General features: G+C 45.3%; 1 protein-coding gene across 3 annotated transcripts in view; it reads right to left on the bottom strand.

Annotated features, from left to right (window-relative positions):
• The window catches only part of cadps2 (Ca++-dependent secretion activator 2), a 782,646-nt gene that overhangs the window by 331,480 nt on the left and 437,196 nt on the right, over positions 1 to 13,970 (bottom strand). For all 3 annotated transcript variants that reach the window (XM_078568371.1, XM_078568372.1, XM_078568373.1), the window contains exon 8: positions 12,916 to 13,055. In XM_078568371.1, the coding sequence (XP_078424497.1) occupies positions 12,916 to 13,055 (140 nt within the window). The remainder of the gene's footprint in view (positions 1 to 12,915; positions 13,056 to 13,970) is intronic.

The following is a 13,970-nucleotide window of genomic DNA, read 5'->3' on the forward strand; positions in this document are numbered from 1 at the left end:
TGCGTGAATATATGTAGCTTCTAGCATGTATAAGTGAGACACACTGCAATCCCGACTGATAACCTTAAATTTGTTGTCACTATAATTCTTAGCACAATCAGGATTGTCTACAAGTGTTGTCCAATCACAGGATCACAGCTAATGTTGGACACTATGTTCTGAGCTTTTCAAACATAGGCTGGTTGAGTATTGTCAATACTTTGCCTGTTGTCAACAGCCGAAGGCACATGTCAATTAACTATTCCTTGTACATTCTCCATGGCAATGCCTCCACCAATCAGAGTCCTCCTGCCAACTAATCAGCATCCTCTTTTCATGCAGTATAAATTGTTGTTCCCTTCAGATTTGGTATCTTGCAAAACTGTCCTGTTGAGTGCAAAACAAAAAGCTTTGACAGCACATCACCTTTTTTCAGCAATAATGGCTGGAATTTAATGTCCCCACCTCCCCTTCCAGGTGGCGGACTGGGTAGCAGCAACAGGGGCTGTAAAACTGGGCAGGATGGCACAGGGTTAAGAGCCCCCTAATTAAGTCCCCAGGGTTGGCGGGGGAAGACAGGGGAAAGAGTCAAGAATGGTTTCCCCACCTGGAGCCCAACTGCATCACTTAAGTGGCTAATTAACGGGCCCATGTGGACAAGCTGATAGGTGGGCCTGGGGGGACCTATCAGCAGCCTGTGGAGTTCCAGGTCTCCATGGTTGTTCCTCCTCCAAGGGACTGCTGCAGTACCAGCAGTAGCCACCATTCTCTGTGGTGCCACTTGTATTGAAGAGCTGCTGTCCTTTGATTGGCTGGCAACTCTTGGAGGCGGAACATCCGCCCTGCAGGACCTAGGAATCCTGATACTGACCAGGTGGGTGCCTGATAGACTTTTAGTCGCAATGGGGCAGCCAGGAACAGCCGCGGCAGTGTTGTCACCAGCTCTCTAGGTGATGGACGGGTCCACTACTGCTCCAATTAAATCCAGCCCAATTGGTCAGATATCACTCTCAATGGCAAAAAAAATGATGCCAGTTGTTTGTTACATGTGCACTTTCTGATAGACTTTCTGTGGGATTTTCTACTGGAACTTGTTGTAAATCAGAGGGACTTGTATGATCAAGACAAGCAACTGTACAAATAGAGGAAAAAAGAATGATTAAGAGAGATAAAAAAAGATAAAAATTTAATTTCTTTTTAAAGTCAGCAATAATTAAAGTCTGATGAAATAATGAGACTCCACATTTGTAAAAGTTAATTTCCAATGCTAGGGAGGATGATTGGCTGGATATGAGACCTGCCACACCATTAAAAGGGTAGTGAAACTAGGATGGTTAAGCCTTAACTTTTTCCCAGGAGTTTTGTCTATGCTCTGAGGTAGGCACAGCAACCTCCTGCCATTCAATGTATTTAAATGGTGAGCCAGACAGCGAGATGCTGTTTTTCAGGAATGTCATACCTGGAACAGAAACTTGCAAATTTCTGCACTTAACTGCATGTATCAGAAGCTGCTGTCCAATTGCTATGTAAATACCAGCCTCACTGTTATTTCTACAGCAAATTCTGACCCTTAATGTATGGTTGTCATTTAATTGCACCAAAGGAAAGCTTCAACAATCTTCTCTACAGCACTGGTTCTAAAATAACATTGTGATTGATGATGCTGTAGTCAACACACTAAGAACTTATAACAATTATAAAATAATGCTTGAAATGGCTTTCTCCTTATCTTGATTTTTTTTGTTGCAGTTCATGTAACTTAAGATGCATCCTTAGGTCATATTTGGTCTCTTGACTTATAATAGCTTTTTGATAATTTTACCAGTTCCTTTTTAAGTTCTTGACAAAATGCAAAGCAATCAAACCAAGTTGTCCAAAGATATGCACTTGCCTGACCTCAGTAATGCTTCATATCATGAAGAAGAAGTCAAAGGCTCTGTTTCCAATCCCTCACGGGTCATTCTTCTAATTCATCTGCCAGCAGGAGGCTTTTCCTGACCACTGTGCACATCAGGAAATTGCAGTGCATTGCCCATGCTTAAAAGCCTAAAAGAAACCCAAGGCCATGAAATCCATATTTCTAATGTGCACTGTCAGTGGGCAAGGCCATACCTTTATTCAGTGGCACAAACTCAGAAACATTGCCTTTTGCTGTCTCAGGCCCTGCTTCCCAACTTTCTATGGCTGCAGATACAGGTAAATGCTCAACCTATGCATCAGATGGTGCTGCCCAGAAGTATCTATTTAAGCTTTGGGGTAACAGTCCACCTTCATACATCATTCAATTGTTAACAATTTGTACAATTATTCTGATAGCAATCGAAATTTAAACCAAAAATAATGCAACCTCAGTAGTGTTGGGCCTTATTCAGTCAGTGGAGTACAGGAATCCTCTGGGAGCACGACACTCTCAGAACTAATATTCAACATTAATAGTGACGACACTTCAAAGGAGTCCTGGCCTAGCACAAGCAAGGCGAAGGGCTTCACAGGTGGGTGGGTGGGTGGCGGGGTTGGGGGGGCGGGGTCCACAGCAAGTGTAGGAGTGTAGTATTAATTGGAGATTTGATATTCAGGGGAACAGAATTGGCATGTTGCCTCCCTGGTACAAAAGGAGGGACGTGACATTCGAAGGGAGAGGGGAGGGGCTTGGGGTTGAGAGGGGAAGGGCCTGCAGCTGCGGTCCATGTCGTAACCAACAACATTAGAGGGGAGGAGGGTTGAGGTCCTGAACTCAGGAGCGAGGGAGCAAATTAAAAAGCAAGACCACAAAAGGTAGTAATCTCTGGATTTACCCATAGTATCACATACTAGTGGAAATAGGTGGATGTGGCAGGTTAAAGGGTTGCTGGGAACGTGGTGCAGGAGGGGGGGCTTCAGATTCCTGGGAATCAGATAGTAGCAAGAGGAAACTGTTCAAGTTGGAAAGGCTGCCCCTGAACAGCTGGGCCCAAAATTCTCATGGGCAGGTTCACAAGTTCTGTGGGGAAAATTTATGCTAATTTGGCAGGGATTTGGGCACCAAAATCTAGCAGTAAAAAGGCAAAACAAGGTGCACAGGGAACTGGAAGAGACAGAGTTAGAAATAATATAGAATTAGGTTCAATCATAGAAAATACGAAGAGGTCTAAGTTAGATTTGGAGTGCATGAGTATAAATGCACAACTTGTGGTTAATAAGACAGGTGGGCTGCAGCTGCAAATAGCCACATAGGAATATGATGTAGTGGCTATAAATTATAGTCGTCTGAAAAAAAAAAGCTTTGGATGCTTAATATTCCTGGATGCTTGATATTCCTGGATACAGGGTATTCAGGAAAGGTAGGGAAGGGAAAAAAGGAGTAGCAGCAGTTTTGAATGAGGAAAAGATTACAGTGCTAGAAAGCAAGAATGTTCTTGAACGGTCAAAGACAAAACCCATTTGCGTGCAGCTGAGAAGCAATAAAGGAGCTATTACATTACTTGATATATTTTATAGGCCACCAAATAATGGGAAGGAACTAGGGACTTTCAAAAGCTGTTTGATAAAGTACCACATATTACGCTTGTTGGCAAAATTGAAGCCCATAGGATAAAAGGGGAAGCAGCATGGAAAGGCAGTTGGCTAAGGGATAGAAAACAGAGTTGTGGTGAATGGCTATTTTTCAGACTGGAGGCAGGTATATAGTGGTGTTCCCCAGGGTTCAGTACTGGGATCACTGTTGTTTGTGATATACATTAATTACTTAAACTTGGGGCTACAGGAAGCAATTATGAAAATTGCAGATGGCATGAAACTTGGAAGTGTAGTAAACAGTTTTTAAGGGAACTTCAAGGGGACACAGACAGGCTGATGGAATAAGCCTACGCATAACAAATAAAATTCAGTGCAGAAATATATGTGCAGAAATGCAAGGAAGTTATGCTCAATCGATATAAATCATTAGTTTAGCCCCAGCTGGAGTATTGTGTCCAATTCTGGGCACAACACTTTAGAGAGGACGTAAAGGCTTTGGATAGGGTACAGAAGCATATTGGAATGCTTACAGGGATGAAAGATTACAGTTATGTGGACAGAATGGAGAAGCTTTGAGCAGAAAAAGGCTAAGAGGAGACTTGATAGATATTTAAAATGATAAATGGTTTAGTTACAGTAAATAAAGAGAAATTGTTTCCAGCGGCTGAAGGGCCAATAATGAGGCGGTACAAGATTGCAGGTGATAGCTTATCTTAATTATATTAGGTAAACCATTTGATAAAGTTACTGAGTATTCCTCTCTATGCTTCCCTCCAATAAAAAATGGGGGTTGAATATCCCTCACTACAACTACATCTTCCATCACTGGCCAACACATTGTGGATGGCTGTAATTTTTGCATCAGCGGTTTTCAAAATTGATTTCTGGACAAAGCTCATGATCTGCACCATATGACAATACAGGAAGATTGACAGAAAAATGGATTTTAAGTTGTTTCCCTCATTTATAGGGCCATATTTATAACAAAACCTCCTAGGGACATGAACATTTTGTTCTACTCGAATCATAATACATTGTATTACTCAATTATAGAGACAAAATTAAGTGGCTTGAGAATTATGAAGTGGCAGAAACAGGAAACGGCGCAGGATTGATAACCAAAACAGCCGGCTGATCATTGATGCAGGAACCATCCCATTGCTCAATTAATCAGTCAATCAGTTCAACAGATTTCTTTTTGTTGAGTGGAAAAAGGATGGCATTAGGTGTCCGTGCTGTGTACAGTATTTATCAAGCGGCTTACAAAATATGCTTCCTCCAATCTGGCAATATTAAGTTGCTGATGAGCCCAACCACACATGGTCATCATGCCAAACAGGGCTAATGTTATTCAGTGACTTATTTTTCATGTAACCATGTATAATAAACAGGAAATTATGTAAATATTATTATAGAAAGAGGGAACTTCCTCATCACAAATCCTATAAATTAAACTGCTACAATAAATTTTAATACTCCCACCGCCACCCAACCCCTTGTTTGTCTCATCACATAGTTAATTTTAAAATATTTGAGTGCTGATGCCAGTATTGAGTGAACTGGCTTGGGTTAGTTATTAAGCTCGACACCGTGAAAACTGGACCACCATTAGTTCAGTCACTATGTCACCGTAACCGTGCATTAGTGAGGAAGCTGAATTTAGACACAGTTGTAATCTCACAAATTCAGCTCCCTTGCTCCAACACATAGGGCAGGATTTCCAGTTTGGCGGACGGGTGCGGTTGGTAGGCCCAGGATCGGCCGGGAAATGGCCTGCCGCCTGCAATCGGCCCCCCCGACTGTGATTTCACGCTAGCGGGCCAATTAAGGCCCACCCAGCGTGAAACGCAGCTCCCACTGGTTGGGAAGGGCCGGGCGGGGGCAGGGGCCTGTCAGTTTAAAAACAGCACAGGCAGCCCTTTGAAGGCTGCCATGGAAGAACGTCTCTTCTACTTCATCAACATTTAAGTTATGGAGTCGAGTGCGGCTGGAGATGCCAGGCGGGAGAGCAGGTTGGGTGGGTACTCAGCCCCCTGCTTTTCTAATGGGTGCCTCACAGTCCTTCTGGGGGAGGTGGTTGCCATGAAGCCCTTGTCCCCAGAGTTGGGAGGAGGCGGCCACCGTGCCTCACCAAGAGGGCATGGGAGGACGTTGCGGCACAGATCAGTGGCCATGATGTGGTGCGGTGCACATGGGTGCAGTGCCGGAAGAGCTTCAATGACCTGCTGCGCTCAGGAAGGGTGATTACTGTGTTGGCATGGGTCAGTGTGCAGAAGTGTTAAGGTGTGGCCTGCCCCATGGACCTCAGGGGTGCTAGAGTCCCAGTACCAACTGTCAGTGACGCCTGAGTTGGTCAAGGATGAGCCCTGGCTGCTTGGGCTGAGTGCCACAATTCAGATGAGCCATGTGAGGTGTTCCTCAGCTGGGGATGGCCAGGCTGCAATGGAGCTGCAGGTAGAGAGTGAACTAATCAATGCTCCTCTGTCCTTTCAGAAGAAGACAAGCCATAATTAACTGGAGAGGTCACGTTCAGGCAGAGGCCTGCACAACCTGCTGCTGCTGACCAGGTTTGAGCAGGACACCCAAGAGCTGGAGAACCAGCATACTGCGTGTGAACCGGGCGCGAAGAGGTGGGGGTGCCAGATGAAGGTAAGAGTGCACTGCACAGAGGTGAGAGTTTCAGATTGTGCAACCATTCTAGTGTAGCCTCTTCATTGATGGGAACTTCAAACCTGGAATCCCCATTGATCATTGAAAGACGATGGCACCATGATGCAGATCTCCATTGCGTCACCAGGGTGCCTGGCATGCACAGTGACAGTGTGATGACTTTAACTAATGACATGTCCTTGTTCTCGCTTAGATTTGCCAGCATGCACATGCTCTCTGGACCCCGAAGGGCCACCCCTGATACCAGAGGACCACTGGGCTTCATCTTCACCTGCGTCACACCCGCTCTCTGACCAGGCACCAGCGCAGATACCAGCGCCTCAGTGGGCATTAGATCACCGGCTAGAATGTTGGTGCACATCAGTGCGGGCATTTCACACTCACTTGAGGTGCATGCAGAGGAAGAGCGTGCCCAGGGCGTCAGCAGTCAGAGGCTGGACTTGAGCACAAGAGGGATGATTCACGGGTGATTTTCTGTTCGTTTATGTTTGGTTTATATGTCTGCTGCTGTATACATCAACGCCAGTGATGGTGGCATCATTATGCTTTCAATGTGACAATAACATTAAATTTGCTTTGGTTCTCATGGCCTGAGTATGCTTCACCTTTTTCTTTCTGGTGTAGGGCACGCCAGTATGTAATGCTGGACATGAGTGGCTCGATATTTTATTGCACAGGCACTGAGTGGACTTTGGGTGCAAATGAAAGGGTCATTTCAGACATCTGGGATGGAGACGGCAGCCCTGGCATGAGGTGGAAGCAGATCTTTGGCAGCCTAGTTGAAGGAGCATTGGATCAAGGTGTCCCTGCCTCCCTGGAGGTTACCGAGCCCTGCCTCCATGCCCTCAGTATTCTCCTCACCATGCTCCTCTCCTGACTCACTACTGGATTCATCCTCTGTGGCCCATCAAGATCCTCTCCCTCCAGTGGGTGCCCCCTTGCCAGTGCCAGATTGTGGAGAGTGCAGCACGCAACCACCATCAGTGACACCCGCTCTGGGCAGTATTGTAGTGCACACCCTGAATGGTCCAGGCATCGGAGGTGTATCTTGAGAAGACCTATGGTCCTCTCTACCACCACTCTTGTGGAGGCATGACTCATATTGTAATGCTGATCTGCCTCTGTTCTTGGGTGGAGAGGCATCATAAGCCACCTTTTCAATGGATAGCCCTTGTCACCCAGCAGTCATCTAACCAGCCGGGCTGGAGCACTGAAGAGCCTCAGTGCCTGGGAGTGTCTCAGGATGTAAGAGTCATGGGAGCTGCCTAGGTACCTTCTAGACTTGCAGAATCAGCATCCTGTGATCACACACTATCTGCACGTTCATGGAGTGGAAGCCCTTCCTGTTGACGAAGGCAACCGGCTGACCTGCCACATGTGTGCAGTCTATTGCAACCTGGACGCGGGGGAACCCAGCAATCGCTGCAAAGCTTCCAGCTTGCTCAGACTGGCTGGCCTCACAGGTACGGTAAAGAATAAAAGTCAGTACCCGCCTGAACAGAGCTTCTGTGACCAGCTTGACATGACTGTGGACAGCTGACTGGGAGACTCCCCACAGATCCCCCACTGACTCCTGGAAAGAGCCGGAGGCATAGCGGTTGAGGGCCACTGTGACCTTCAGAGCCACTGGCATGGGGTGTCCACCCACACAGTTGGAGCTGATCTCAGGCAGGATCGTCTGACAAATGGAGGTCATGGTCTCCCTTAAGAGGCGGAGCCTCCTTCAGCATTGCACCTCAGATGTACTGAGATAGCTACATCACTGCCTGTGAACCCTGGCAGCAGAATAGTGGCATCTTCTGCAGCCCCTTCCACCTTGGACTGCCAGCTGGCCCTGCCCCCCCTTGTGCCTGCGCCTCTTCTCCCACAGGTCTCTCCCCTGGAGGCTGCATTGGGACACCTGGCCTCCTCTCCATTCTGCCCCTCTCTTTCTCTTCAGAGGAGGTGCCACCTGCGGAGACCATGATCCCCACTACCAGGGTAATGGAAGGCTGCCTGATATCTGGAAGGGCCCACATGTTCTGATGAAGCCCAAACAGAGATGAAGCTGCCAAGTACCAATGAGCCACCAGCAGCAAACTATCTCCAAAACTACTCACCGCTCACATTGACAATGTCGCTGATCCTTTTTATCCCGCCCTTGGATGAGGTTTAGCAAGTTGTCAGCTGTCCGCCTGCCCGTTTTGCCCTAGCTTAATTGTCTTTTTAATGGCCTTAATTCGCCTCGTAATTGATGGTGGGTGTGGCTCCAACTCCAATGTGCGCCTGCCGACAGAAATATAGCGCGAGTGTGCGATGATGTCGGGACGCTCGCCCGACGTCATCACACACTATTTTACACTCAAGCGGGTTGGGCAGGCACCCACCCACTCAGCGAAAAATTCTGCCCGTACAGCTGCAAAGTGCTCTGACTAACAATTGGTTCTCAGCTATTTTTATTTTAATGTCTTATTTATACATGGATAGTGTTGCAGTAACAGAATGAGTTTGTAAGCCAGACAGGATAAAGGGTGTGAATTGATGCCAATGCAGTTATTAACTCAAGAGCTCTTTAAAACCCTATGCGTGTGCTAATGTTCTGCATGTCAGAGAAGAAATGGAATATTTAAATCCTGCTCTGCTCAGTTCCCAATCTGAGCTGTGTTGACTGAGGAGGAACTCAGTGGAACCACCGAATTCAGCCCACAGGCATTAAGAAAAATTAGAGGTGGGGGAGGAGATTCATGTCTGGGCAGCCCCTAGTGCTTCCTGACAGCCAGCCAGTGTGAACAAGGGCAGCAGCCTGGAAGAAGAAAAACCAGGCAACATGTAAAACTCACTGGTCAGGTTAAATTCTAATTACTTCCTGCACCTTGTGCCACACACCGTAGAGAAAAAAGAAATTTGCTGTGAAAAGGGCAAGGTTCAAATTATACAGCTTTTTCGTTGAGCGGGTGTAAACCACATTTTGCGAACTGTAAAAAGCTCTTTTTGCAGGAAAGCCGAAAGCCTAGTTCAGTGCAATAAATGTCCTTCTGGAAGGCCCAATTAAGTAACTCTCAGGTAGGCTCTACGAGAAACGGGAAGAAAGTAGTCTGCTTCTCCCTCAGCCCTAGCCGATGTTTCTAAGGTTATAATGGTGACAATGGTTCTATCCATCCCCACTTATAGTTTCAAAGCAACAGCAAACGTACAGTAATCTCACTGGGCTTCAGCTCTGCACTCTGTTACACACTCCAATTATTTCTGTAACTCACAGGTCTATAGCTGCCAACTGCAGTCAGTGTGTATTTATTAGCCCAAGTAAAATCTGACAAAACTGTACCACACTATGCATTTGACATGCCAAAGATAAAAAGAGCCATTGGGGTTTGATGGTCTTTTCAGTGTTAGTTGTAACACACACTAAAAACCTGCACTATGTTTACTTTTAACAGGGGATGTCCACTTAGTTCTATGCCCAATAATTTGTGTTTTACGCCTAGAAACATTAAGCATCAAGCAGATATAAAAACAAAAAACTACTGCGGATGCTGGAAATCCAAAACAAAAACAGAATTACCTGGAAAAACTCAGCAGGTCTGGCAGCATCAGTGGAGAAGAAAAGAGTCGACGTTTCGCGTCCACACGACCCTTCAACAGAACTGAAGTATAGTTAGGAGAGGGGTGAAATATAAGCTGGTTTAAGGTGGGGGGAGAGAAGTTGAGGGTGGGGTGGTTGTAGGGACAAGCAAGCAGTGATAGGAGCAGATAATCAAAATATGTCACAGACAAAAGGATCAAAGAGGTGTTGAAGGTGGTGATATTATCTAAGAAAAATGCTAATTAAGAATGGATGGCAGGACACTTAAGGTACAGCTCTAGTTGGGGTGGGGTGGAAAGATTGACAAGGTATTAGTTGTAGATTTAAAAATAATGGAAATAGGTGGGAAAAGAAAAATCTATATAAATTATTGAAAACAAAAAAAAACAAAAGGGAGGGGGAGGAAACGGGGTGGGGATGGGGGGGAGGGGGAGTTTAAGATCTAAAATTGTTGAATTCAATATTCAGTCCGGAAGGCTGTAAAGTGCCTAGTCGGAAGATGAGGTGCTGTTCCTCCAGTTTGTGTTGGGCTTCACTGGAACAATGCAGCAAGCCAAGGACAGACATGTGGGCAAGAGAGCAGGGTGGAGTGTTAAAATGGCAAGCGACAGGGAGGTTTGGGTCTTTCTTGCAAAGCGGTCGCCCAGTTTACGTTTGGTCTCTCCAATGTAGAGGAGACCGCATTGGGAGCAACGAATGCAGTAGACTAAGTTAGGGGGAATGCAGGCTCATTCTGAGCTATATTTTAAAAATACTTACTAGAAATTACCACTTAAAAGGTCAATTTTATAACAACATGCCCTATTTGTGCTGCAATTCTAACCTACAATATGAAGCAGACATATTACTCACTTACATCTGTGACACTTGTAGGCAATTTGATGCCATGTTCCTTGATTTATTTTCTTGAAACTATAACTCCCTGTCATGCATCCCAGGCAGAACCACCCTGTGATTCACCGCTGCCGTCAAACACAATTAGATTTGGAAACAAAAAAAAGTGTTTCCCACATCTACATTCCCAGCTGGTATTTACTGTTCGATAGTTAACCCAGTTACTTTGTGCAACCAAACTGTTCTTATTGTTTGCTCTCATGACTGTGGAAGACCCCAACCTAACCACTCATCCCTTCTCTTGTCTGACATCTTTTGATTATTTTTCAATTCTCGTATCCTGTATTATTAATGAAATAAAAATTCTTCTGTTTCTGGCTCCTACATAATAAAATCTAAAATGAACCTTGCATGTACAGATTACTCTTAAAGTGGTTACTTACATGCAGTGAACATTATTAGTGCAGGGAGGATCACATGACAATATAGCAACAGTCAAATCACAGATCAACTTCTGCTTTCTGTCACTATCTATAAATGGATAGTCGGCTGATAAGTTGATTAAGCTGATTATCACAGATTAATATGTTCTACAGTCTTTTCATACTGATCAATGATAAATGCTTGTAGCAGGAGTATGTGTGGGAGAGGACAGCAATTCCCAATTCCAGTGCTACATGTAATCTTCTGAGTAACAACCTACCTTTAAGATTTTACGTGCACCCTAAACCAGTGGTCCTCAAATTTTGCATCGTGGGCCACATAGACAGGGAAAGAGACCCCACGGACCACCTACCGTGCCTTGCCTATCTGCTTTCACTTGCCATAGAGGAGATAATCATCAGAATCAATGGGAACTTATGATAACTATGAATATTTCACTGCTTTTTCACTACTGAATGTAATAAATTTGTGTTTTTTTTATTAAATATCATAAGTAATTCATTCATGCCAGAATCAGAAGTATAGACAATTTCTTATTAAAACATTCAGGCTGCAAATGTTGATTTGAAACATTCTAATATGTTATAAAATCATCACAATAATTTTCTTCTGAGAAACTAATACTGGTCTTACATCTATATTAATCAAACACAATCAGGGACATTAACCTTGCTTTATAAAACTATATTGTTGTTGCTCGTGCTCATGATGGCCCAGCCATGCATGTGAGAGCCAGTCCGGTTGTGTGATTCATGTGAGTAGTGGGATTCAACATTCTGGTCTGTTCTCCAATATGGCCTCAGTATTGGAATTTTTTGTCAGTGGCTTTCATTTTGGATCACCCTGCAGTCCATGTCCAAATGCAGCAAGACCTGGTCAATATCTAGGGATGGACTGACAAGTGGCAATTAACATTTGTGCCACACAAGTTCCGGGCATTGACCATCTCCAACAAGAGAGAATCTAACCATCGTCACTTGATGTCCAATGGCATTACTATCACTGAATCCCCCACTATCAATATCCTGGGAGTTACCATTGACCAGAAACTGAACTGGACTAGCCATATAAATACTGTGGCTACAAAAGCAGGTCAGAGGCGAGGAATCCTGTGGTGAGTAACTCACCTCCTGACTCCCCAAAGCCTGTTCACAAGGCACAAATCAGGAGTGTTATGGAATATCTCCACTTGCCTGGATGGGTGCAGCTCCAACACTCAAGAAGCTTGACACCATCCATGACAAAGCAGCCTGTTTGATTGGCACCCCTTCCACAAACATTCATTCCTTCGACCACCGATGCGCAGTGGCAGCAGTGTGTACCATCTACAAGATGTACTGCAGGAACCCACCAAGGCTCCTTAGACAGTACCTTCCAAACCCACAATTAGTACTATCTAGAAGGGCAAGGGCAGCAGACACATGGGAATACTACCTGGAAGTTCCTCTACAAGCCACTCACCATCCTGACTTGGAAATATATCGCCGTTCCTTCACTGTTGCTGGGTCAAAGTCCTGGCACTCCTTCCCTAACAGCACTGTGGGTGTACCTACACCACAGGGACTGCAGCTGTTCAAGAAGGCAGTTCACCACCACCTTCTCAAGGGCAACTAGGGATGGGCAGTAAATGCTGGCAGGGCCAGTGATGCCCACATCCCATAAAAGAATAAAAAACAACACTTGGAGGACCCTCAAGGACCACCAGTGATCCACTGACCACACTTTCAAAAGCCCTAAGCTGTAACAAGGAATTGCTGAATCCCTAACATTGGCTGCTATTGACCGTATGCTGATCATAATGCAAACTCTTTGCTCACTGGTTTAGCCCTCTCCCCTCCCTCAATGGAATTCACATACCTAAAGTCAGCTCTGCCTGAGAATGTACAGATTTTCTCAAAACTTACCAGAACTGCTTTTAATGTAAGACTTACCCACAGTGCTTCATGTTTGGAGGCTTATCCATCCTCACATCTAGTCTTATTTTCAATTCCGAATCTTGGCTATTTTTTGGAATGACCATCTTGTGCCATTCTGGTGTCTTCGGACTGTTTGGAGTTGGATAAAGAATTACCTGAAAGACAAAGAATACATAGTCAGGCTTCCAATCCATGGAGGGAGAAACAGGTATTTTTGTTTTGAGTGTACTGCAACCATAAGGAGGTCCTGCTTCATTCTTACTGGTTAACTCGTGGACAGACAAGCTGACTTCAGCTGGATATTTCTGTCAGCAGCATTAATATTCCTGCAGCAAATCTGACAGTCTTCTGCCTGCTGTTTTTTGGACCACTGACAATAATCGGCAACTTAACAACACTGTGGGTAGAATTTCCAGGTCTGCGGGAGTCCAGGGAATGGACTGCCGACCACAATCTGCCTCTGACCGTGATTTCATGCTGGCCAGTGTGAAACACACGCTGAAAGGCTCGGCACTGCCGGGGTGGGGGGCGGGAGGAGGGCGAGCGCTGAAGTCTGCGCGGGTGCGGGGGCGTGTGGAATGAAAGCTCGCTGAAGGCGGAGAGCTGCCTCAGGGAGCTGAAGAATTTAAAACCAATGAATAAAGATTTGTAACAGCAGAAAAAAAATGTCCACACATCAGATTCACTCGCATGAAAATATAGACGATGAAAATTCTGGATGGTAGGTCCAGTGGGGGTTGATTGGGTGATACAATAGTGAAGAGAAGTTTGAAGTTATTTCTACTTTCTAGGATTATCCGAGTAGTGTTGGAAAGGGTGTGACAATACGCCTTCAGGTGGTGCATCCATTCCAGCTGAGCTGGCTGCTCACTATGTACACTCAAGCCTGCAACTTAAGAGCTTGGGTATCTGGGTTGCAGAGATAGCATTTTCACCTTACAAAGTCAAAATGAGGTTCCTTTCACTTTGATTCCTTTGCAGAGTTGTAGGCTTACAGCTGCTTTGATGTTTCATGCCTCTGCTCTGCACACACAAAACTGCTTTCTGTTATACCTAGCACTTCTCCTTGA

Source organism: Cetorhinus maximus, chromosome 22 (genome assembly GCF_964194155.1).
Source record: "Cetorhinus maximus chromosome 22, sCetMax3.hap1.1, whole genome shotgun sequence".
Taxonomy (NCBI): Eukaryota; Metazoa; Chordata; class Chondrichthyes; order Lamniformes; family Cetorhinidae; genus Cetorhinus; species Cetorhinus maximus.